We start from the raw sequence: 25,126 nt of genomic DNA, 5'->3' as shown, positions 1-25,126 counted from the left end.
TGCTTCGTTCATCTCACTGGTACGGTAAACTGACCCTGGGCTTGAAGATCGGGCCAGAGGTCAGGGTTGTGACAGCATCCGTGGTCTTTTTATAGACTTGTCTGAACCACGACTTGGAGTTAGAAGTTAACTTGGAGTTATCTGAACCACAACTGTCGCAGAGGTGAGGCATTTGAGTTGGAACACCCCTCCACCTCCCCCCGACAACTGTAACAATATATTTGATACCAGTCAGACATGCCAATGAGGTTGGAGAATTTTCTTTTTTTCCCAAAATATTTAAACGAATAAGCATCGACAACTATCCTTGACTAGGTCGTGGAATGTCGGCTGAGGCCCTCACTTTTTTTTCTTCCACCCTCACCTTTTCATGTTTATTCCCTTTTAAATTTATTTTCTCCACAACCACTTCTGCGAATGACACAAAACTTTCAACATAGGAGTGCCTACCCATGGAGAATTTTGCAACAAAGTCACATGATGATTGGATGGAAAATGCGGATTGCGTTCCAGAAAGTCTGTTTTCCGTAGGCAGGGGTTGCAGGGTGTTTCACGTATCAGGAATAAACTGTTTTGACCTCACTTCACTCGGCAGAATGCAAATTATAACGACATAAATACAATTAAGAATTGTTTTTTGATGGGACAAAAAACATGGAGTTTGCCAATTGATGGATGTTGGGTATACAGTACTTCAAAGTTTGGAACATCTGGTATGCTTCACAAACTTTCTGTCTTTCTTTCAATCCATTTTCACATTTTCGCTATTTTTTCTTTCACTTTTTTAATATGGAAGTAGAGGCTCATGGAAAAGTGGTACAATATGGGGAGCATCCATTTACCTTTTTACACAATCTTTACATATCTCATAACAGGGATATGAAAATTATGAATATGAAATGAGCATCACTTTCTCATGGGACTTCCATTTACAAATAGATTTGAAAGTGAGAAAGGATGGCGATGCAAGGCCAGTTACAAAAATGAACCAACCATCCGATCAAAGTCTGTTTTCTTCACTGTGATGACCCCAGTCTCTCCATTGAGGGAGAACTGTTCAGAGTAAGAGGTCATTTTGAACTGGATAAGTGCATTGGGCGTCTCTGGGTCATCCCGGTCAGTCGCAGTTAATTGCATCACAACAGCTCCTGCAGAAATCACACACACACACACACACACACACACACACACACACACACACACACACACACACACACACACACACACACACACACACACACACACACACACACACACACACACACACACACACACATACGATTAAAATAAAAAATCATCAATTTCATGGCGTGTCTTACAGAAATTCCATGATGACGTTGGAAAAATAAGCCTTTGGAGCTGTGACATGAAAGACACTAAAACGTCCCTTGGCTTGAAGGTCCAGAGACATAGAATTTTTTTGCGATTATATAGATTTTAAAGTAATAAACAAAAAACTGAACGTGGTCTTTGTTTCCAATAATTTTTGGAGGTGTTACAGTAAAGAAAAGCAAACCCCTTGGGTACATCCCCTAAAAATCATGATAGTAATGATGTCATCTGTGTGACGTAATCAGAGGCAACGTTGTCTCAGCAGGCAATGGATAATGGCAGCACAACTCGTTTCAGACTCATCAGAAAGTGAATTTGACAAATATTTTTTTGATCAAGAATTGACCGATAGTCAAAATAGTTGTAACTAGAATGACACTTTTCGACGTCATGACGTCACGACGTCGACCGATATGCCTCCGCCCACATTATTACATCATTATAATACTTGTACCAAGTTTGATTTAAACCCATTCAGCTGTTCTCAAGTTATCACATTTTTACCTGACATGACCTCTGACCTTTGACCTTGACCTCAAAATTTAATCAGTTCATGTTTACATCATTATACATACCTGTATCAAGTTTATTTTAAATCCCTTCAGCTGTTCATAAGTTACCACATTTTATCTTACATGACCTCTGACCTTTGGCCTTTGACCTCGGGACCCCAAAATCTAATAAGTTAATCTTTACATCATTATACAAACCTGTACCAAGTTTTATTTAGATCACTTCAACCGTTCTCAAGTTATAGACCTATTACAGACTTTGACTTTTGACCTCTTGACCCCAAAATCTAATCAGTTCATCTTTACATCATTATACTCTTTTATTATACTCATTTTATTATTTATTTTATTATTTTATCATTCATTTTCATTTTATCATTCATTTTTATCAATCATTTTATTATTTTATTTTATTTTATTATACATTATACTCATTATACTCATCATTATACATCTTTATATCAAGTTTGAATTAGATTTCTTCAACCGTATTTTTTTTTCTTCGTTTGTTTTTGTATACAGGATCGACGCTCGTGAAAGAGCTAACATTTATCACACAAAAAATCAAACAGACACATGAAACATATAATAAGCGTAGCGGTGGACAAGATGGGGAGAGAAGGGGAAGCACACAAACACAACATTTAGGAGCAGGGACATCGGGAGATCTATGGGAGGGAGAGGGCTTGGGGGAGGAGGCGTGGGAATGGGGTAGGGGGAGGTTCAAAGTATAAAACACGAGGACACTGCAAGGACTTCCAGGAAAGAAGTTGGTATTTCAAAGTGGATCTGGGGTGAAATTAGTGGGGGTAGAAAAGATCAAGGTTTTGGATGGTGGAGTGGGATTGAAGGGAGTAGTGGAGTTTGTTCCAGAGGCAGGAGAAAAGAGGAATGAAGGAGTGAAGGTGAGCAGTGATTCTTGATTTTGGCAGTTTAACCATAAGAGGGTTGCAGGCAGATCTTGTGCGACCTGTAGGAATATTTAGGGGACAGAGCCCAGAGAGAGCTGGGGTGGGGGGGCGGGGGGGGGGGGCAAGGCCGGAGAGGAGTCGTTAGAAGACAAAGACCACCAACCTGCCTGCGGTGACTAAGTGAAAGGCCTTCGGAGTTAGCTTCATCGCGGGAGATTCCAATGATTCTGAAAGCTTTGGTTTCAACAGCGTGAAGCTGAGCTAGGTGTGAGGCAGGAGCATAGGCCCAGAGGGGAGAGCAGTATTCCATTGAGCTGGGGATGAAAGCCTTGTATGTGGTGAGGAGCTCAGGTGTGCCAAGGAAGGACTTCGCACGACGGAGGATGCCCAGTCGGCGACTGGCTTTGGAGGCCAGATTGGAAATGTGGTTTTCCCAGGAAAGATCATGGCAGATAGTGAGACCCAAAAGCTTGAGTGACAGACCTTCCTGGAGAGGATTGTTCAGAAAGTGGATGGGAGGGTTTTCCAGTCGGTCTTTTCGGAGAGACGTAGTAATTCTTGTGAGATTTGTGAGATTTGTCAGGATTGAAAGACATGTTCCACTTGTTTGACCAGTCTGTGATTTTGTCCAGGTCTGCAGAGAGTGAGGAGGTTGCAGACTGCCGATCTGAGGGATGAGGAATGGAGCGGCAGAGAGTGGAGTCATCAGCAAAGAGATAGAGAGGATTTTCAAGAGAGTCAGAAAGATCATTGATGAAGACCACAAAAAGCACAAGGCCTAGAACACTGCCTTTGGGAACTCCAGCCTGAACAGGAAGGGGAGATGAGAGAAACCCATTCAGGGCCACACGTTGACTATGACCAGAGAGGAAATCCGCAAGCCATGCGTGGTGATATCCATGGATACCATATGAGGAGAGTTTGGTGAGCAGAGCGGGGTGCAAGACCATATCGAAGGCACGTGCTATGTCAAGGGACACAGCTCTAATTTCATGTTTGGCATTGAGGACCTCCTTCCATTGTTGAGACAGCAGAAGCAGCATGTCCAGAATAGATTGCCCTGGTCTGAAACCAAATTGATGATCAGAGATCAAGCCATTGGAGAAGAGGAAAGATTTGATATCTGAAGCAATGATGGATTCCATGACTTTGCTGATAATTGGGAGAAGGCTGATTGGTCTGTAGTTGCTAGGATCTGTTTTTGAACCTTTTTGTGCAAAGCGGTGATGTTGGCTGATTTCCAAGCTGAAGGCAGTTGACCTTGAGCAAAAGAGAGCGTGACGAGAACAGAGAGAGGGAGTGAAAGAGTGGCAGAGCAGGATTTTAGGACTCGTGGGCTGATGCCTTCAGGTTCAGTTGCAGAATCAGAGCCGAGGATTGACAGAAACTTCTCCACCTTGTCAGGAGAAAAGGACACAGAGTCCAGGAGCAGCTGGGTATGACTGGGTACAGGAGAAAAGGACACAGAGTCCAGGAACAGGTGGGTACTCATTGGGATGGGTTTGGGACACTAGATTTAGAGGCAAACACAGAGTTGAGCCATTCAGCTTTTTCACGTGCAGAGTCAGCTGTGTAGCCGTTTGATGTAAAGGAGGGGATGGAGGGGGAACAAACACAAGAAACAGATTTGACCAGATGCCACCAGGATTTGGAAGAGGGAGACAGATAAGAGAGTTTGGTCTTGAAAGTGGAGAGATATCGTTTCCCGGCTCTCCTGAGGGTGGACACACACTTGTTTCGGGCTTTGTGGAAGGAAATGAGTTTTCCTTCCGTTAGATTTGCTTTCCAGGAGGCGAAGGCAAGTTGTTTCTTGGCAACAGCCTTACCACAAGATTCCGTGTACCATGGACGGGAGGAAGGGTATGACAACTGAAGACGAGATGGGATAAATCTTTGCATGAGAGAGAGCAATATACTTTGGAAGAATTCCCAGGATGAGTTGATGTCAGAGGTGGTAGAGATGGGAGACCAGTCCAGATGATTGATGGCTGCTTGAAGACCGTGCCAGTTGGCCCGAGTGAAATGCCAGACTCGTCGACGCTGAGGAGGCTCCCTGAGTCGTCAGAGAGATGTCCACTTTAACAAGCACATGATCAGATGAGCCGATTGGAGCAGAAGAAGAGCAGCAGACATTTTCAGGGAAGTTAGTCATAACCAAGTCCAGAAGAGAAGATGCTCCGTTGACTGAGATCCGGGTCGGGAAATTGACAGATTGTGTCAGTCCCAGTGAGTCGCAGAAGTCCTTTGCTGAGGAGTCCTTGCTGGTGAGAGATGTACCCACACCCAGCCAACTGGCATGGTGACAATTGAAATCACCACATATGAGGAAGAGAGAGTTGGGATGAGTAAACCGTTCTCAAGTTATAGACGTATTGCAGACTTTACCTTTGACCTTTGCCCCCAAAATCTAATAACTTAATCTTTACATCATTATACATACCTTTACCACGTTTTAGTGGGATCACTTCAGCTGTTCTCGAGTTATAGACCTACTCCAGACTTTGACCTTTGACCTCTTGACCACAAAATCTAATTAGTTAATCTTTACATCATTAAACACAGCTCTACCAAGTTTTAATTAGATCACTTCAGCCGTTCTCAGGTTATGGACCTACTACAGACCTACATAAAATTGGGACCCAGTCCTCGGAACATAAAATTGGGACCCAGTCCTCGGAACATAAAATTGGGACCCAGTCCTCGGAACATAAAATTGGGACCTAGTCCTCGGAACATAAAATTGGGACCCAGTCCTCGGAACATAAAATTGGGACCCAGTCCTCGGAACATAAAATTGGGACCCAGTCACTTTCGACCCTTGGGAGGGACTTCTTCCACCTACCTACTGCTTCCCATCTGAAGGTGATCACAACTGACATAAACACATCATTTCCTTAACACAATTCACAATAAGCTCAAAGTAAATTTCCAATCCCAAATTAAACATTTGTGAAGCCTGGAAATTTCAAATTCTAGGAACGAGAAGGTTGAATGGAGAGGTAAACTCACTCTGCGGTGGGTCTGAATGCGGACGTACCTGGCAGAGCATTTTCTCCAATGTTACCCATTGGAAAACGTGGAACAAACTCTGGAAATTCATCGTTCACGTCTTGAACAAAGATGGTGACGTTGCATGGGGAGTCCACTTCGTGCCCGTCTGATCGGTGTGCGTGTGCCTTCAACTGTGGAAAAGTGGCTTGATATGATGTAACAGGTCATCAATCATGACGTCACAATAACACAAGCAGCATCAGTTGGTGTGCGTGTGCCTTCAACTGCGGAAAAGTGGCTTGATATGATGCAACAGGTCATCAATCATGACGTCACAATAACACAAGCAGCATCAGTTGGTGTACGTGTGCCTTCAACTGCGGAAAAGTAGCTTGATATGATGCAACAGGTCATCAATCATGACGTCACAATAACACAAGCAGCATCAGTTGGTGTACGTGTGCCTTCAACTGCGGAAAAGTGGCTTGATATGATGTAACAGGTCATCAATCATGACGTCACAATAACACAAGCAGCATCAGTTGGTGTGCGTGTGCCTTCAACTGTGGAAAAGTGGCTTGATATGATGTAACAGGTCATCAATCATGACGTCACAATAACACAAGCAGCATCAGTTGGTGTGCGTGTGCCTTCAACTGTGGAAAAGTGGCTTGATATGATGTAACAGGTCATCATTCATGACGTCACAATAACACAAGCAGCATCAGTTGGTGTACGTGTGCCTTCAACTGTGGAAAAGTGGCTTGATATGATGTAACAGGTCATCAATCATGACGTCACAATAACACAAGCAGCATCAGTTGGTGTGCGTGTGCCTTCAACTGTGGAAAAGTGGCTTGATATGATGTAACAGGTCATCATTCATGACGTCACAATAACACAAGCAGCATCAGTTGGTGTGCGTGTGCCTTCAACTGCGGAAAAGTGGCTTGATATGATGGAACAGGTCATCAATCATGACGTCACAATAACACAAGCAGCATCAGTTCTGGTAACAACGGAAATGGATACATTCCTGGAATGTTTCGTGAGGTGGACGCGGTTATCACGCTCCTTTGGGTGCAGGTTCAGCTGACCCGATATTCCTGTTGTTGTTCACGATCCAGTGCACGAGTCAATCCAAGTCTTCCAGTGATCGAGTCAAGGGTAAAGAGGCCGACAGGTGGAAGGTCTGCTCCCGGACCGGTCAGGGAGTACCTGAAGGCTTGTGATTGGTCCGATTCCAGCTGGAGGGTGGGGAAGATGGTTGAGAGAAAAAAAGAAAATGAAGACTTTTTACTGTCGGAATATTTTTGATGTGTTTTTATAAACAAATCTGTTTTTTATTTTTGCTCCAATTCCCATTATCGGTGAAACGGACATCCCGGACCATTCAAAATGGGATGCGGATCGGATACTCATAATAGGCCAAGACACACCATGCAAATCGGAATACTTTGACGCAACTCTACTTTCCTCTTTACTACATTTTATACAAAATAGACTGACTACCTTACCAGGTAGTGGTGCACGTCAAGGTAGTTCGGGTTATTTTCAGGAATAAATATGGGAGGGACATTCCACTGGCGCTTCATCCTCCGGCTCAACAACTGTTCTTGATGCTGTTTTCAGGAAGAAAGCAACAAAATGAGGGGGTTTAAAGACGTAAATGAGGGGGTTTAAAGGGGTAAATGAGGAGGTTTAAAGAGGTAAATGAGGGGGTTTTAAAGAGGTAAGTGGGGGGGTTAAAGGGGTAAATGAGGGGGTTTAAAGGGGTAAATGAGGGGGTTTAAAGAGGTAAATGAGGGGGTTTAAAGAGGTAAATGAGGGGGGTTAAAGGGTTGCATGAGGGGGTTTAAAGAGGTAAATGAGGGGGTTTAAAGACGTAAATGAGGGGGGTTAAAGGATTACATGAGGGGGTTTAAAGAGGTAAATGAGGGGGTTTAAAGACGTAAATGAGGGGGTTTAAAGGGGTAAATGAGGGGGTTTAAAGAGGTAAATGAGGGGGTTTTAAAGAGGTAAATGAGGGGGGTTAAAGGGGTAAATGAGGGGGGTTTTAAAGAGGTAAATGAGGGGGGTTAAAGGGGTAAATGAGGGGGTTTAAAGGGGTAAATGAGGGGGTTTAAAGAGGTAAATGAGGGGGTTTAAAGAGGTAAATGAGGGGTGTTAAAGGGTTACATGAGGGGGTTTAAAGAGGTAAATGAGGGGGTTTAAAGACGTAAATGAGGGGGTTTAAAGGGTTACATGAGGGGGTTTAAAGAGGTAAATGAGGGGGTTTAAAGAGGTAAATTAGGGGGTTTAAAGACGTAAATGAGGGGGTTTAAAGGAGTAAATGAGGAGGTTTAAAGAGGTAAATGAGGGGTTTAAAGAGGTAAATGAGGCTTAAAGGGTTAAATGAGGGGGTTTAAAGAGGCAAATGAGGAGGTTTAAAGGGGTAAATAAGGGGATTTAAAGAGGTAAATGAGGAGGTTTAAAGAGGTAAATGACGGGGTTTAAAGATGTAAATGAGGAGGTTTAAAGGGGTAAATGAGGGGGTTTAAAGAGGTAAATGAGGGGGTTTAAAGGGGTAAATGAGGGGGTTTAAAGAGGTAAATGAGGAGGTTTCAAGGGGTAAATGAGGGGGTTTAAAGAGGTAAATGAGGTGGTTTAAAGAGGTAAATGAGGAGGTTTAAAGATGTAAATGAGGAGGTTTAAAGGGGTAAATGAGGGGGTTTAAAGAGGTAAATGAGGAGGTTTAAGGGGGTAAATGAGGGGGTTTCAATATGTAAATGAGGGGTTTAAAGAGAGGTAAATGAGGGTGTTTAAAGAGGTAAATGAGGGGGTTTAAAGAGAGGTAAATGAGGGGGTTAAAGAGAGGTACATGAGGGGGCTTAAAGAGGTAAATGAGGAGGTTTATAAGAGAGGTAAATGAGGGGGTTTAAAGAGAGGTACATGAGGGGGTTTAAAGAGAGGTAAATGAGGGGGGTTAACGAGGTAAATGAGGAGGTTTAAAGGGGTAAATGAGGAGGTTTAAATATGTAAATGAGGGGTTTTAAAGAGGTAAATGAGGGGGTTTAAAGATGTAAATGAGGATGTTTATCGAGGTAAATAATAAGCCTCTTCCAAAGTAAATTTCTCTCTCTCATGCACAGATTTATCCCATCTCGTCTTCAGTTGTCATACCCTTCCTCCCGTCCATGGTACACGGATTCTTGTGGTGAGGCTGTTGCCCAGAAACAACTTGCCTTCATCTCCTGGAAAGCAAATCCAACGGAAGGAAATCTCATTTCTTTTCACAAAGCCCGAAACAAGTGTGTGTCCACCCTCAGGAGAGCCAGGAAACAATATCTCTCCGTTTTCAGGACCGAACTCTCTTATTTGTCTCGCTCTTCCAAATCCTGGTGGCGTCTGGTCAAATCTATTTCTGGTGTTTGTTCCCCCTCCATCCCCTCCCTCACCTCAAGTGGCTACACGGATGACTCCGCACATGAAAAAGCTGAATGCCTCAACTCTGTGTTTGCCTCTAAATCTTGTGTCCCAAACCCATCCCTCTCTGTACCCACCATACCCAGTCGTACCCAGCTGCTCCTGGACTCTGTGTCCTTTCCTCCTTACAAGGTGGAGAAGTTTCTGTCAACCCTCGACTCTGATTCTGCAACTGGACCTGACGGCAGCAGCCCACGGGTCCTAAAATCCTGTTCTTCCGTTCTTTCACTCCCTCTCTCTGTTCTCCTCACCCTCTCTTTTGCTCAAGGTCATCTGCCATCTGCTTAGAAATCAGCCAACATCACCGCTTTACACAAAAAATGTGCAAAAACAGATCCTAGCAACTACAGACCAATCAGCCTTCTCCCAAATATCAGCAAAGTCATGGAATCCATCATTAGCTCTTTCACGAGCCTCGATTCAGTATACAAAAACAAAAACAACAACAAAAAAAAATTGCCTCGGATATGAAATCTTTCCTCTTCTCCAATGGCTTGATCTCTGATCACCAATTTGGTTTCAGACCTAGTCACTCTACTCTGGACATGCTGCTTCTGCTTTCTCAACAATGGATGGAGGTCCTCAATGCCAAACAGGAAATTAGAGCTGTCTCCCTTGACATATCACGTGCCTTCGATACGGTCTGGCACCCCGCTCTGCTCACCAAACTCTCCTCTTTTGGTATCCATGGAAATCTCCACGCATGGCTGGCAGACTTCCTCTCTAGTCATAGTCAATGTGTGGCCCTGAATGGGTTTCTCTCATCTCCTCTTCCTGTTCAGGCTGGAGTTCCCCAAGGTAGTGTTCTGGGCCCTGTGCTTTTTCTGGTCTTCATCAATGATCTCTCCGACTCTCTTGAAAATCCTCTCTATCTCTTTGCTGATGACTCTACTCTCTGTCGCTCTATTCCACATCCCTCAGATCGGCAGTCTGCAGCCTCCTCACTCTCGGCAGACCTGGACAAAATCACAGACTGGGCAACCAAGTGGCACATGTCTTTCAATCCTGACAAATCTCACACTCTTACGATGTCTCTCCGAAAAGACCGACTGGACAACCCTCCCAGCCACTTTCTGAATAATTCTCTCCAAGAAGTTCTGTCACTCAAGCTTTTGGCTCTCACTGTCTGCCATGATCTTTCCTGGGAAAACCACATTTCAAATCTGGCCTCCAAAGCCAGTCGCCGACTGGGCATCCTCCGTCGTGCGAGGTCCTTCCTTGGCACACCTGAGCTCCTCACCACATACAAGGCTTTCATCCGCAGCTCAATGGAATACTGTTCTCCCCTCTGGGCTGGTGCTCTTGCCTCACACCTAGCTCGTCTTCACGCTGTTGAAACCAAAGCGTTCAGAATCATTGGAATCTCCCGCGATGAAGCAACTCCAAAGGTCTTTCACTCACTCACCGCAGGCAGGTTGGTGGTCTTTCCGTCTGGAACAAACTCCCACACTCTCTTCAATCCCACTCCTCCCTCCAGGTCTTTAAAACAGCTGTTCACCACCATCCCTTATCTTCCCCCATCCAAAACCTTGATCTTTTCTACCCCCGCTAATTTCACCCCAAATCCACTTTTTTGAAATACCAACTTCTTTCCTGGAAGTCCTTGGTGTCCTTGTGTTTTATACCTCTCACACACCCTCTCCCCCCCTTCCCATGCCTCCTCCCCCAAAGCCCTCTCCCTCCCACACATCTCCCGATGTCCCTGCTCTCAAATGTTGTGTTTGTGTGCTTCCCCTTCTCTCCCCATCTTGTCTTCCGCTCCCTCTTTTTATATATTTTGTTTGTCTGTTTGATTTTTTTTTTGTGATAAATGTTAGCTCTTTCACGAGCCTCGATTCTGTATGCAAAAAAAAAAGAAAAAAAAAAAGGAGGATGTTTAAAGATGTAAATGAGGGGGATTAAAGAGAGGTAAATGAGGGGGTTTAAAGAGAGGTAAATGAGGGGGGTTTAAAGAGAAGTAAATGAGGGGGTTTAAAGAGAGTTACACGAGGGGGTTTAAAGAGGTAAATCAGGAGGTTTAAAGAGAGGTAAATGAGGGGGTTTAAAGCGAGGTACATGAGGGGGTTTAAAGAGAGGCACATGAGGGGATTTAAAGAGAGGTAAATGAGGGGGTTTAAAGAGAGGTACATAAGGGGGTTTAAAGAGAGGTAAATGGGGGGGGTCTAAAGAGAGGTACATGAGGGGGTTTAAAGAGGTAAATGAGGGGGTTTAAAGAGAGGTACATGAGGGGGTTTAAAGAGAGGTAAATGAGGGGGTTTAAAGAGAGGTACATAAGGGGGTTTAAAGAGAGGTAAATGGGGGGTTTTGTAGAGAGGTAAATGAGGGGGTTTAAAGAGAGGTACATGAGGGGGTTTAAAGAGAGGTAAATGGGGGGGTTTAAAGAGAGGTATATGAGGGGGTTTAAAGAGAGGTAAATGGGGGGGTTTCAAGAGAGGTACATGAGGGGGTTTAAAGAGGTAAATGAGGGGGTTTAAAGAGAGGTACATGAGGGGGTTTAAAGAGAGGTAAATGTGGGGGGGTTTAAAGAGAGGTACATGAGGGGGTTTAAAGAGAGGTAAATGGGGGGGTTTAAAGAGAGGTATATGAGGGGGTTTAAAGAGAGGTATATGAGGGGGTTTAAAGAGAGGTAAATGAGGGGGTTTAAAGAGAGGTACATGAGGGGGTTTAAAGAGAGGTAAATGTGGGGGGGTTTAAAGAGAGGTACATGAGGGGGTTTAAAGAGAGGTAAATGGGGGGGGGGGGTTAAAGAGAGGTACATGAGGGGGTTTAAAGAGGTAAATGAGGAGGTTTAAAGAGTGGTACATGAGGAGTTTAAAGAGAGGTAAATGAGGGGGTTTAAAGAGAGGTAAATGAGGGGGTTAAAAGAGAGGTAAATGAGGGGGTTAAAAGAGAGGTAAATGAGGGGGATTAAAGAGAGGTACATGAGGGGGTGAGAACTTAAAGGGAAATAAACATCTTAGGTTGGACATCGGCAACAATGGCAAAGACAATGGCATGAAGAACATCTTCGGACAACGGCATGTAGGCCAAAAGCAACATCATGTGGACAAAGACAACGGCTTTCAGGACAGACAACGGCGTGCAGGACAAAGAACAGTAGAGAGAGAGAGAAACACCAGCAGCATGGATGAAGGACAAAATAAAGGGAGACTTGGACAAATAAGGGATGTTATATAGAGCGGTAGGTACAGACACGAGTGGACAAGATGGATTCAGAAGCAAACTGATATGTTTTGTCTTTGTCCGTTTCTTTCCTGTAATATCAACCACAACCCTTACTCACCTTGCCGGAATGAATTATTGACACCGCACAGACATTGGTAACTGGACGGACAAACACATAATCATTGATCAACATTTTTACCTGTTTTTGTATAATCCACCAATGTCCCTCCACGAGAGCCAAGAACACCTACAGAGACATTGTGGAGGTCAGAAATGGTGACTGTAAACTTACACTGATATACATACAGGTGGATAGATCGACTAAATACCAGCAGGTAGATGAAATACAGTCCATTGTACATGGCAGATTGTCTCAATGGCTGAGACAGGTGCATCCAGGTGTGAATTATTCAACCAAAAAGGTGATTCTCCTTTACTCGTCCACTTGCTTATCCTTCTTTATCAATCGCTTCTTCTTCTTCTTCCAGCAAATAATTAACCACCTCGTGCTACTCTGAACCCCAGCCGCACCCTTCCTGTCCTACCTGCACCCTCTCCAAACCTGCCATGCCCACCTTGAAGCCACGACTCCGTCAGGTGGCTGAGACTTTGGTTGCACACCCCACACCCTTAATCATGTGTGGGTTTACTGTTTTCGTCAATTCATGACAACTTCTCTTTTCTGTCCATCTCCAATGGGACAACTGGTTAAATCATTTGGATCGAACACAGACAGCCAGGTATGCTCATTTGGAGGGACACACAGAGGGTTGAGTGAGTCACACTTTCTCCAAATGAGATCTCTCCCCATGTGGTTGATCAACGATTCATGATTAACTCGACTATTCATCAATGGTCCAGTCTCTGTACTCCTTACACCAACCTCCTTACACCTTACACCTCCTTACACCATCAACTCTGTACTCCTTACATCAAAACAGCAACAATTTGGTGTTCATGTCCAGAATTATTTGTGCAAGACCTTTAAAAAGGAGATCCTTTAGGCAGGGCCACATGAAGAATTTGCAGGGCCCTAGGCCATTTTAAATGTTTTGAGAGACAGAGACAGAGAGCTAGACAGAGAGAGATAGAGACAGAGAGAAAAATAGACAGACAGACAGACAGATAGATACAGACAGATAGACAGACAGATAGACAGATAGGCAAACAGATAGACAGACAGACAGATCGATACAGACAGATAGGCAGACATACATACAGATAGGCAAACAGATAGACAGACAGACAGACAGATAGGTAGACAGACAAACAGAGATACAGAGAGACACAGTGGCTGGGAAAAAAATCCCAGATTTCTGTAAGAAAGATGTTTTTATCAGCTCACCTGGAACGAAGTTCAGGGGAGCTTATGCGATGGCGCGTTGTCCGTCCGTCAGTAAACACCTGCAACTTCTTCTCTGAAACCGCTGAAGGGATTGTGACCAAACTTGGCACAAATGATATTTGTTGTGTTGTGTCTAAAGTTTGTTCAAAGCATAAAAAAAAAATCGGGGTCTAAGTGGGTTTACCAGGGTCAAGGTGGCTCCAGGTTTGACCCCCAAAATAGGAATTTGCTTTTTAGTCTGAAACTACACACACGAATTCGATGAAACTTGACCACAACCTTCACCACCCATGATGTACCAAAGCTTGTTGAAGGCATTAGAAAAATTGGTGTGGGGGAGGTGCACGAGGTTGGGGGAGAGGGGGTTTGCCTCCAAAATAGGTATGTTTTTCTTTGTTTGTTTAAAGTCTTATGATTATGCAAGTATGATTCTACATTCTGCCCTGTCTTCTAGCAACCATTGAAATTGGTTTAAAATACCCTTAGTCAGTGCAGTATAATGTTTATTCTACCAGGTGAGCTCCAGGGCTTTTGCCCCTATGTTTATAATACACTGCAGCGGTTACCGCTGGGTGTACACAATCGCCTTGCACCTACCAAGGACGCGGCCAGGGAGCAATCACCATGCCGGGCTCGTCCAGGACGCCCGGACAGGCCCGGACGCGCCTCTCCCGGGCATGCCCGGACTCGATGTTCCCGGGCTCGCACGAGCCTCCCGGGCACGCCCGGTCTCGTCTTTCCCGGGCATGCCCAGACTCGTCTTTCCAGGGCTCGCCCAGGACACCCAGGCATGCCCGCTCTCGCCTTTCCAGGGCTCGCCCAGGATGCCCGGGCATGCCCGCTCTCGCCTTTCCAGGGCTCGCCCAGGACGCCTGGGCATGCCCGCTCTCGCCTTTCCAGGGCTCGCCCAGGACGCCCAGGCATGCCCGCTCTCGCCTTTCCAGGGCTCGCCCAGGACGCCCGGGCATGCCCGCTCTCGCCTTTCCAGGGCTCGCCCAGGACGCCCGGGCATGCCCGCTCTCGCCTTTCCAGGGCTCGCCCAGGACGCCCGGGCATGCCCGCTCTCGCCTTTCCAGGGCTCGCCCAGGACGCCCGGGCATGCCCGCCCTCGCCTTTCCAGGGCTCGCCCAGGATGCCCGGGCAGGTCCAGACTCGCTTTTCCAGGACTCGCCCTTGACGCCCGGGCATGCCCGGTCTCGCTTTTCCCGGGCAAATGCTCCGGCATAATGTGTATATATATATTGCTGCCCGATAAACGGGCTTTTCAGAGTACCCGAGTTTGATACGTGCAATAAAGCAACTCGGCCGAATTTCCATCTTTGGTCGCGTCAATCCTTCTGACTCGCGTTGGAGCATAGCTCCTTCATTGGTGACCCCGAACATGGACACGGCAGTTGCCCTTAAACTGCCTACCTTCTGGGAGGCTCACGCGGCTGTTTGGTTCGCCCAGGCGGACTCCCAGTTCGCCCTGCGAGGCATCACCGCCGACGACACCCGCTTCCACCATGTGGTAGCAGCGCTCGGCTCCGCCACCGCGGCCCGCGACCTGAGCCACCTCGAGTGCCCGCCAGCCGCTGACAAGTATGGCGCGATCAAGACGCTCCTCCTCGACGCTTTCACCCTCTCATCGGCGGAACGCGCACGACGCCTGCTCGACCTGCCCGAGCTCGGCGACACGCGCCCGTCCGAGCGAATGGACTACATGCTCTCGTTGCTCGGCGAGCACTCTCCGGATTTTCTGTTCCGAGAGCTGTTCCTCCACCAGCTGCCTAACCAGGTACACCTCGCCCTGGCAGGCACGTCGATCACGGATCCACGCGCCCTCGCCAGGGAAGCCGACAAGATCTCCTCCGCAGGCCAGCACATCGGAGCGGCTACCTGGAGCCCGCCGCCGTCCGAGGCGACGCCCATGATGCCCGAGCGCCCTGCGCGGTTGGAGGCCGAACTGCTGGTGCAACTGGCGGCCGCCACGCTGCGCCGACCGCTTCCAACACGACGGCCGGGGCCTCCACCTGACCAGGCGTGGTGTCATTACCACGCCAGGTTCGGACACAAGGCTCGGACATGCCGACCCCCGTGCACTTTCGGCAAGTCGGGAAACGGCCGGGCCAGCGTTCATTACCAGCCATGAGCGCCGGCCACTCGGGCAACTTGCTTTTTATTAAGGACAAAGCGTCCGGGCGGCGTTTCCTTTGTGACACCGGCACCCAACTGAGCGTCATACCCGCCTCCGAGCAGGACAGGCAGAACGCCGTTTGCGGCCCCTCCTTGGTCGCTGCTAATGGATCGGCCATACGCACCTTCGGCCCGCGCAACGTCACCCTCTGCTTCGGCAGCCGGCGCTTTCAGTGGACCTTTGTGACCGCAAGCGTCCCCATGGCTTTGCTGGGTGCCGACATCCTCTGCGCGCACGGGCTTTTTTTTTTTTTTTTGGATACTGAATCGAGGCTCGTGAATGAGCTAACATTTATTTCACAAACAAATCAACCAGACAAACAAAATATACAAAAAGAGGGAGCGGAAGACAAGATGGGGAGAGAAGGGGAAGCACACAACCACAACATTTGAGAGCAGGGAGAAGTGTGGGAGGGAGAGGGCTTGGGGGCAAGAGGCGTGGGAAGGGGGGGGGGGGGAGAGGTATAAAACACAAGGGGACGGAAATTAGCGGGGGTAGAAAAGATCAAGGTTTTGGATGGGGGAGGATAAGAGATGGTGGTGAACAGCTGTTTTAAAGACCTGGAGGGTGGAGTGGGATTGAAGAGAGTGAGGGAGTTTGTTCCAGAGGCTGGAGAAAAGAGGAATGAAGGAGTGAAGGTGAGCAGAAAGTCTTGATTTTGGCAGTTTAACCATAAGAGGGTTGCAAGCAGATCTTGTGCGACCTGCAGGAATATTTGAGGGACATAGCCCAGAAAGAGCTGGGGGGGGGGCAAGGCCAGAGAGGAGTCGGTAGAAGACGGAAAGACCACCAACCTGCCTGCGGTGAGTGAGTGAAAGGCCCTTGGAGTTAGCTTCATCGCGGGAGATTCCAATGATTCTGAACGCTTTGGTTTCAACAGCGTGAAGACGAGCTAGGTGTGAGGCAGGAGCACCAGACCAGAGGGGAGAGCAGTATTCCATAGAGCTGTGGATGAAAGCCTTGTATGTGGTGAGGAGCTCAGGTGTGCCAAGGAAGGACTTCGCACGACGGAGGATGCCCAGTCGGCGATTGGCTTTGGAGGCCAGATTTGAAATGTGGTTTTCCCAGGAAAGATCGTGGCAAATAGTGAGACCCAAAAGCTTGAGTGACAGAACTTCTTGGAGAGGATTATTCAGAAAGTGGATGGGAGGGTTTTCCAGTCGGTCTTTTCGGAGAGACATCGTAAGAGTGTGAGATTTATCAGGATTGAAAGACATGTTCCATTTGTTTGCCCAGTCTGTGATTTTGTCCAGGTCTGCAGAGAGTGAGGAGGCTGCAGACTGCCGATCTGAGGGATGAGGAATGGAGCAACAGAGAGTAGAGTCGTCAGCAAAGAGATAGAGAGGATTTTCAAGAGAGTCAGAGAGATCATTGATGAAGACCAGAAAAAGCACAGGGCCCAGAACACTACCTTGGGGAACTCCAGCCTGAACAGGAAGAGGAGATGAGAGAAACCCATTCAGGGCCACACGTTGACTACGACCAGAGAGGAAGTCTGCCAGCCATGCGTGGAGATTTCCATGGATACCAAAGGAGGAGAGTTTGGTGAGCAGAGCGGGGTGCCAAACCGTATCGAAGGCACGTGAAATGTCAAGGGAGACAGCTCTAATTTCCTGTTTGGCGTTGAGGACCTCCATCCATTGTTGAGAAAGCAGAAGCAGCATGTCCAGAGTAGAGTGACCAGGTCTGAAACCAAATTGATGATCAGAGATCAAGCCATTGGAGAAGAGGAAAGATTTCATATCTGAAGCAATGATGGATTCCATGACTTTGCTGATAATTGGGAGAAGGCTGATTGGTGGTAGTTGCTAGGATCTGTTTTTGCACCTTTTTTGTGCAAAGCAGTGATGTTGGCTGATTTCCAAGCAGATGGCAGATGACCTTGAGCAAAAGAGAGGGTGAAGAGAACATAAAGAGGGAGTGAAAGAGCGGAGGAACATGATTTTAGGACCCGTGGGCTGATGCCGTCAGGACCAGTTGCAGAATCAGAGTCGAGGGTTGACAGAAACTTTTCCACCTTGTCAGGAGGAAAGGACACAGAGACCAGGAGCAGCTGGGTACGACTGGGTATGGTGGGTTCAGAGAGGGATGGGTTTGGGACACAATATTTAGAGGCAAACACAGAGTTGAGGCATTCAGCTTTTTCGCGTGCGGAGTCAGCCGTTAAGCCGTTTGAGGTGAGGGAGGGGATGGAAGGGGAACAAACACCAGAAACAGATTTGACCAGATGCCACCAGGATTTGGAAGAGGGAGACAGATAAGAGAGTTCGGTCTTGAGAACGGTGAGATATTGTTTCCTGGCTCTCCTGAGGGTGGACACACACTTGCTTCGGGCTTTGTCAAAGGAAATGAGATTTCCTTCCGTTGGATTTGCTTTCCAGGAGACGAAAGCAAGTTGTTGTTCGAATGCCTCGAACATTCATCACGTCAGCAATTGCTGGACAATGACATTTTACCTGCAACTTCCACGGGATGCGGTGACGTGTGTTATTACTTCACCAACTTCTGGGGAGCCAGCATGGAGCTACAAGCGAACGGCTGTGCCTTTTCTTCACAACAGCTGTGCACGAGCTGTTGGGCTGCTGGTCGACGTCAAACGGCGTCGCCTTGTCAACGCCGAGACCTTCAGCTCCCTGGCATGTACGATGAGCAGCTCCGTGCCGACCGAACTGGCATGCGCCCTCCCGGCGGTGAACGTGTTCGCTCGCCTGCTCGCAGAATTCCCGGCCCTCACGCGGCCGACGTTTTCGGCCGTCGCAGTGCGACATGGGATCGAGCACCACATACCCACTATGGGCCTGCCGGTCTATGCCAGAGCCCGCCGCCTCCACCGGCCAAGCTCGCCATGGCCAAAGACGAGTTCGACGCGTTGGAGTGCCTCGGCATCGTGCGGCGCTCCGATAGCGTGTGGGCCTCACCACTGCACATCGTGCCAAAGCCGGGGGGAGGATGGCGCCCGTGTGGTGACTACCGCCGCCTCAACGACGCTACCACCCCCGACAGGTATCCGATCCCGCACATCCAAGACTTTTCTGCCCGTTTGGCGGGATGGGTTATTTTTTCAAAAATTGACCTGATACGGGGATACCACCAGGTACCTGTCAGCCGGCCGACGTCCCAAAAATGGCCGTCATCACGCCGTTCGGCCTGTTCGAATTTTTGAGGATGCCGTTTGGCCTCAAGAATGTGGCCTAGGCGTTCCAATGCTTGATGGATGGCGTGCTGCGTGACCTGCCATTTCTTTTCGTCTATCTGGAGGACATCCTCGTCGCCAGCACGTCCCGAGCTGAGCACCTCCTCCACCTCCGAACGCTGTTCGGACGCCTCAGCGAGCACGGCTTAATTGTCAACCCAGCCAAATGCCACTTCGGCACGATGACCATTGACTTTTTGGGCCACCGCATCACCAAGACCGGGGCCGTGCCGCTGCCGACCAAGGTCGAGGCCATCACCAAGTTCCCGCGTCCCTGCTCCATCAAGGCCCTGCAAGAGTTCCTCGGCATGGTGAATTTTTATCACCGATTCGTGCCCCGCGCTGCTCAGCTCATGCGGCCCCTTTACGAAGCCCTCCGGGGCAAGCCGGCCAAGCATGACATCGTCTGGTCCGCGGCCATGGACGCGGCATTCACGAGCGCGAAGCGGGCCCTCGCCAATGCAACGCTGCTGGCTCACCCGGTGCTCAACGCTCCCATCGCCCTCACTACGGACGCCTCCAACTACGCGGTGGGCGCCGTCCATGAACAATGGGTGAACGGGGTTTGGCAGCCACTCGCTTTTTTCAGCCGGCAACTCCGGCCGAACGAGTTAAAATACAGCACGTTTGACCGCCAGCTCCTCGGTCTATTCCTGGCCGTTCGCCATTTCCGCCACCTCCTGGAGGGCCGCCCGTTCATGGCTTTCGTCGACCACAAGCCATTGGTTTACGCAATGGCCAAAGTCACGGAGCCGTGGTCGGCCCGCCAGCAGTGCCACCTCTCCGCCGTGTCGGAATTTACCACGGACATCCGGCACGTCGCCGGCAAAGACAACGCCGTGGCCGACTGTCTTTCTCGGGCCAGCGCGAACGCGGTCCACCTCGGCGTGGACTTTGCGCTCATGGCGTCCGACCAAACCACCGACACCACGGTGCAGGCCCTCCGGGCGGCGGACACGGGCCTCCGCCTGGCCGACACCCCCTTCGCGGACACTGTCCTGCCCTGCGACGTCTCCCAAGGCCAGCCTCGCCCCATCGTGCCCGTTACCTGGCAGCGCCACATCTTCGCCTCCATCCACGGCCTTTCTCACCCGGGCCGGAAAGATTCTCAGAAGCTGGTGTCGGCGTGTTTCGTCTGGCACGGCCTTCGACGGGACATCCGCAACTGGGCCAACGCCTGCACGGCCTGCCAGCGGTCCAAGGTCCACCGCCACACCCAGGCCCCGCGGCACCTTTCACCGCTGGCACCTTTCACCGTGCCCGAACGGCGTTTCGACCACATCAACGTGGACCTGGTTGGCCCCCTTCCCCCTTCGCGGGGTTTCACACACCTGCTCACCATGGTGGACAGGACCACCAGGTGGCCGGAGGCTGTTCCCCTCATATCCACCACCACCGCCGATGTGGCACAGGCTTTCATCGCCACCTGGGTCGCCCGTTTCGGCGCACCAGCAGACATCTCTTCGGACCGCGGTCCGCAGTTCACCTCCGAGCTGTGGGGCGCGGTCGCCCGCAACCTGGGAGTCCAGCTCAACCGTACCACGGCCTACCACCCCCAAGCCAATGGGTTGTGCGAGCGTTTTCACCGCTCCATGAAGGCCGCGCTCATGGCCGGCCTTCAGGACGACGGTTGGGCCGACCGGCTGCCGTGGGTCCTTTTGGGCCTCCGCACGGCCCCCAAGGAGGACCTCCAGGCGTCCACCGCCGAGCTCGTCTACGGCCAGCCGCTCCGCGTCCCGGGCGAGTTCGTGCCTGATGCTACCAGTCCCTGGTCCTCAGCTCGCCAGCGCTCGGACCTCCAGGAGGCCGCCCGACGATTTGCCCCCATGCCAACATCCCGCCACGGTGGTCCCCAGTCCTACGTCCGCCCAGCGCTTCGCACAGTGGAGTACATCTTTGTGCGTCATGACGCACACCGGGGGCCACTCCGGCCGCCGTACGACGGGCCCTTCCGGGTCCTGTGACGGGACGACAAGTCATTCGCCATCGACTTCGGCGGCCGGGCGGACCGGATTTCAGTGGACCGCCTCAAGCCGGTGCACGTGGACGTCGACCAACCACCACGGTTGGCCCTTCCTCCGCGGCAAGGCCGCTCCCCGTCCACAGTTCCCCCCGCTCGACCACCCACCACCACATCGGACCCTTCCCCCCCCCCCCACGACCCTCCAGGGGTCGCTTCGGCCGGGTCATCAGGACCACCCTTAAATTGACCCTGCCGGTGCAAGTCGATTCTGGAGGGGCGTGTGTAGCGGTTACCGCTGGGTGTACACAATCGCCTTGCACCTACCAAGGACGCGGCCAGGGAGCAATCACCATGCCGGGCTCGTCCAGGCCGCCCGGACACGCCCAGACGCGCCTCTCCCCGGCATGCCCAGACTCACTGTTCCCGGGCTCGCCCGAGCCTCCCGGGCACGCCCAGTCTCGTCTTTCCCGGGCATGCCCAGACTCGTCTTTCCAGGGCTCGCCCAGGACACCCGGGCATGCCCGCTCTCGCCTTTCCAGGGCTCGCCCAGGACGCCCGGGCATGCCCGCTCTCGCCTTTCCAGGGCTCGCCCAGGATGCCCGGGCATGCCCGCTCTCGCCTTTCCAGGGCTCACCCAGGACGCCCGGGCATGCCCGCTCTTGCCTTTCCAGGGCTCGCCCAGGACGCCCGGGCATGCCCGCTCTTGCCTTTCCAGGGCTCGCCCAGGACGCCCGGGCATGCCCGCCCTCGCCTTTCCACGGCTCGCCCAGGATGCCCGGGCAGGTCCAGACTCGCCTTTCCAGGACTCGCCCTTGACGCCCGGGCATGCCCAGTCTCGCTTTTCCCGGGCAAACGCTCCGGCATAATGCGTATATATATTGCTGCCCGATAAACGGGCTTTTCAGAGTACCCGAGTTTGATACGTGCAATAAAGCAACTCGGACGAATTTCCGTCTTTGGTCGCGTCAATCCTTCCGACTCGCGTTGGAACATAACTCCTTCAACACTATAAACAAGCACATTGCTCCTAACTTTAGAAATGAACATGCTGCTTGGCAACTGTGTACAAACATAGCAATTCACATTCGTAACTCCTATTTCTTGAAAACATAGATCACAGCAGATTAGAGGGTTGAGTGTGGACAAGATGGATAGGTTGAGTCCTTTATGACAGAGAGAGCTAGCACACCTCAAGAGTACATGACACAAGCCTACATTGTCTTGACTGCAACAAAGTAATGAATTAAGTATACCACAGCTACCAATTTGTTTGTGCGACGAATGTGTGTGATTTTAAATGATGTTTTTGGGAGATCATTATAATATTATATCTTTAATTTCCCATAGACCCTCCACGAAGCCCCTGGACCAACCCCACAGAACCTCAGGTTAAGAACCCCTCTTCTGGAGTTGAGACCATCCTGTCAGCTTCCTATTGCACTTGTAGAGCCATTACGTTTCACCACAGCTATTAGGACATCATGGTGTAAAGTTTGACAACACCATAAAGTTTGAGAAATTTATTTAACTAGTACACCCGCTCACTACGGGAGTGGCAGGAAGGGTCATTCCTCTTTGGGGTATATAGATTACAGTCGATCTATGGTCGGGTCTCAAGAACATTGGGTGTGTGTTCATTTACCAAGTTTCTTGTGGAGAGATCGCCAAGTGGTTTAAGCATTTGAGCAAGCACTCCATTCAAAAGTGTTAAGGAACGGCTGGCTGGGCAAGCGCTAGCTAGATGCTTGATAAATGAGCACACCCTGGTCTTCCTCCTTGTCAGTTTCGTATTAAACAGCAGAAGTGAGTTACAAAAGTTCTCAAAGTTGTTTACAACACTAACACAAGTGCGAAAAGTGGTTTTCAACGCAAGCACGAATGTGAAAAGTGGTTTTTCAACAATAGTGCATGTGTGGAAAGTGGTTTTCAACGCCAGCACAACAGCGGAAAGTCGTTTTTCAACACAAACACAAGTGGGAAAGTCGTTTTACAACACAAACACAAGTGGGAAAGTCGTTTTACAACACTAACACAAGTGGGGAAAGTGGTTTTACAACAGTAACACAAGTATGAAAAGTGGTTTTCAATGCCAGCACAAGTGCAAAAAGTGATTATTCAACACCAGTGCATGTGTGGAAAGTGGTTTTGCAACACCAGTGCATGTGTGGAAAGTGGTTTTCAACGCCAGCACAAGTGTGGAAAGTGGTTTTTCAACACAAACACAAGTGCGGAACATGGTTTTTCAACACTGGCGCAAGTGAGAAAAGTGCTTTTCGACACTAACACGAGTGCGAATAGTTGTTTTTTCAACATCAATACAAGTTTGAAAAGTGTTTTTCAACACGAGCACGAGTGCGGAAAGTGGTTTTTCAACACGAACAGGAGCGCGAAAAGTGGTTTTGCCACAACGACAGTGCACAAAATGGTTTTCCCTTACTATCACAAGTGTGGAAAGTGCTTTTGCAACACGAACACAAGTGGGGAATGTGGTTTTACAACACTAACACAAGTGCGAAAAGTGGTTTTCAATGCAAGCACGAGTGCGAAAAGTGGACTTACAACAGTAACGCAAGTGTGGAACATGGTTTATCAGCATTGGCACAAGTGAGACACGTGCTATTCGACACCAACACGAGTGTGAAAAGTGTTTTTTCAACATGAACACAAGAGTGAAAAGTATTTTTCAACACTAGCACCAGTGCGGAAAGTGGTTTTGCAACACCAGGGCATGTGTGGAAAGTGGTTTTCAACACAAACACAAGTGCGGAACATGGTTTTTCAGCACTGGCACAAGTGACACAAGTGCTTTTCGACACGAACACGAGTGCGAAAAGTTGTTTTTTCAACATTAACACAAGAGTGAAAAGTGTTTTTCAACACGAGCATGAGTGCAGAAAGTGGTTTTCAACACTAACAGGAGCGCGAAAAGTGGTTTTGCCACAACGACACAAGTGCGCAAAATGGTTTTGCATCACTATCACAAGTGTGGAATGTGCTTTTACAACACGAACACAAGTGGGGAAGGTGGTTTTACAACACTAACACAAGTGCGAAAAGTGATTTTACAACACTAACACAAGTGCAAAAAGTGGTTTTCAATGCAAGCACGAGTGCGAAAAGTGTTTTTTCAACATGAAGAGGAGTGTGAAAAGTGATTGTTCAACTTGAAGGGGAGTTCGAAAAGTGATTATTCAATACTGTCCCGAGTGCAGAAAGTAGTATTTCAACACTGACACGAGTGCAAAAACTGGTTTTGCAACACGAATGCATGTGTTGAAAGTGGATTTGCAACAATATTGCATGTGTGGAAAGTGGTTTTTCAACGCCAGCGCAAGTGTGAAAAGTGATTATTCAACACTGCCCCGAGTGCGGAATGTGGTTTCAACACTGCTGTCAGTGCGAAAAGAGGTTTTGCAACACGAGCACGAGTGTGGAAAGTGGTTTTCAAAACTAACAGGAGCGCGAAAGGTGGTTTTGCCACAACTACACAAGTGTGCAAAATGGTTTTGCATCACGATCACAAGTGTGGAACGTGCTTTTGCAACACTGACACGAGAGGGCAAACACTGGATTTGCAACACGAATGCATGTGTGGAAAGTGGTTTTACAACACTAGTACGTGTGTGGAAAATGGTTTTGCAAAACTAGTACGTGTGTGGAAAGTGGTTTTGCAACACTAGGGCATGTGTGGAAAGTGGTTTTCAACACGAGCACGAGTGTGGAAAGTGGTTTTCAACACTAACAGGAGCGCGAAAGGTGGTTTTGCCACAACTACACAAGTGCGCAAAATGGTTTTGCATCTCTATCACAAGTGTGGAAAGTGCTTTTGCAACACGAACACAAGTGGGGAATGTGGTTTTGCAACACGAACACAAGTGCGCAAAATGGTTTTGCATCACGATCACAAGTGTGGAAAGTGCTTTTGCAACACGAACACAAGTGCGAAAAGTGGTTTTCATCGAAAGCACGAGTGCGAAAAGTGGTTTTTCAACAATAGTGCATGTGTGGAAAGTGGATTTCAACGCCAGCACAACTGCGGAAAGTGGTTTTGCAACATCAGGGCATGTGTGGAA

At 49.0% G+C, this 25,126-nt stretch overlaps 1 protein-coding gene across 3 annotated transcripts in view; it reads right to left on the bottom strand.

The window, feature by feature from the left end:
* Nucleotides 1-12,869, bottom strand: part of LOC137430986 (B-cadherin-like) — a 74,631-nt gene extending 61,762 nt beyond the window's left edge. For 2 of the 3 annotated variants that reach the window (XR_013624012.1, XM_068121806.2), the window contains exons 1-6: nt 12,706-12,869; nt 12,576-12,623; nt 7,264-7,368; nt 6,844-6,993; nt 5,793-5,937; nt 994-1,148 (exon numbers count right to left, since the gene is read on the bottom strand). Coding sequence is in view for 2 of the 3 variants with exons in the window: in XM_068121806.2 (XP_067977907.2) it covers nt 994-1,148; nt 5,793-5,937; nt 6,844-6,993; nt 7,264-7,368; nt 12,576-12,623; nt 12,706-12,771 (669 nt within the window). In the remaining variant the exon portion in view is untranslated. Of the gene's footprint in view, nt 1-993; nt 1,149-5,792; nt 6,682-6,843; nt 6,994-7,263; nt 7,369-12,575; nt 12,624-12,705 lie in introns of those variants that run through there. The other variant, XM_078781281.1, reaches the window with a different exon arrangement.
* Nucleotides 12,870-25,126: the final 12,257 nt, after the last annotated feature.

The sequence above is a fragment of the Myxine glutinosa genome, chromosome 7 (assembly GCF_964187855.1).
Source record: "Myxine glutinosa chromosome 7, kmMyxGlut1.1, whole genome shotgun sequence".
In the NCBI taxonomy this organism is placed as follows: domain Eukaryota; kingdom Metazoa; phylum Chordata; class Myxini; order Myxiniformes; family Myxinidae; genus Myxine; species Myxine glutinosa.
This window is presented reverse-complemented; position numbering and strand designations above follow the sequence as displayed.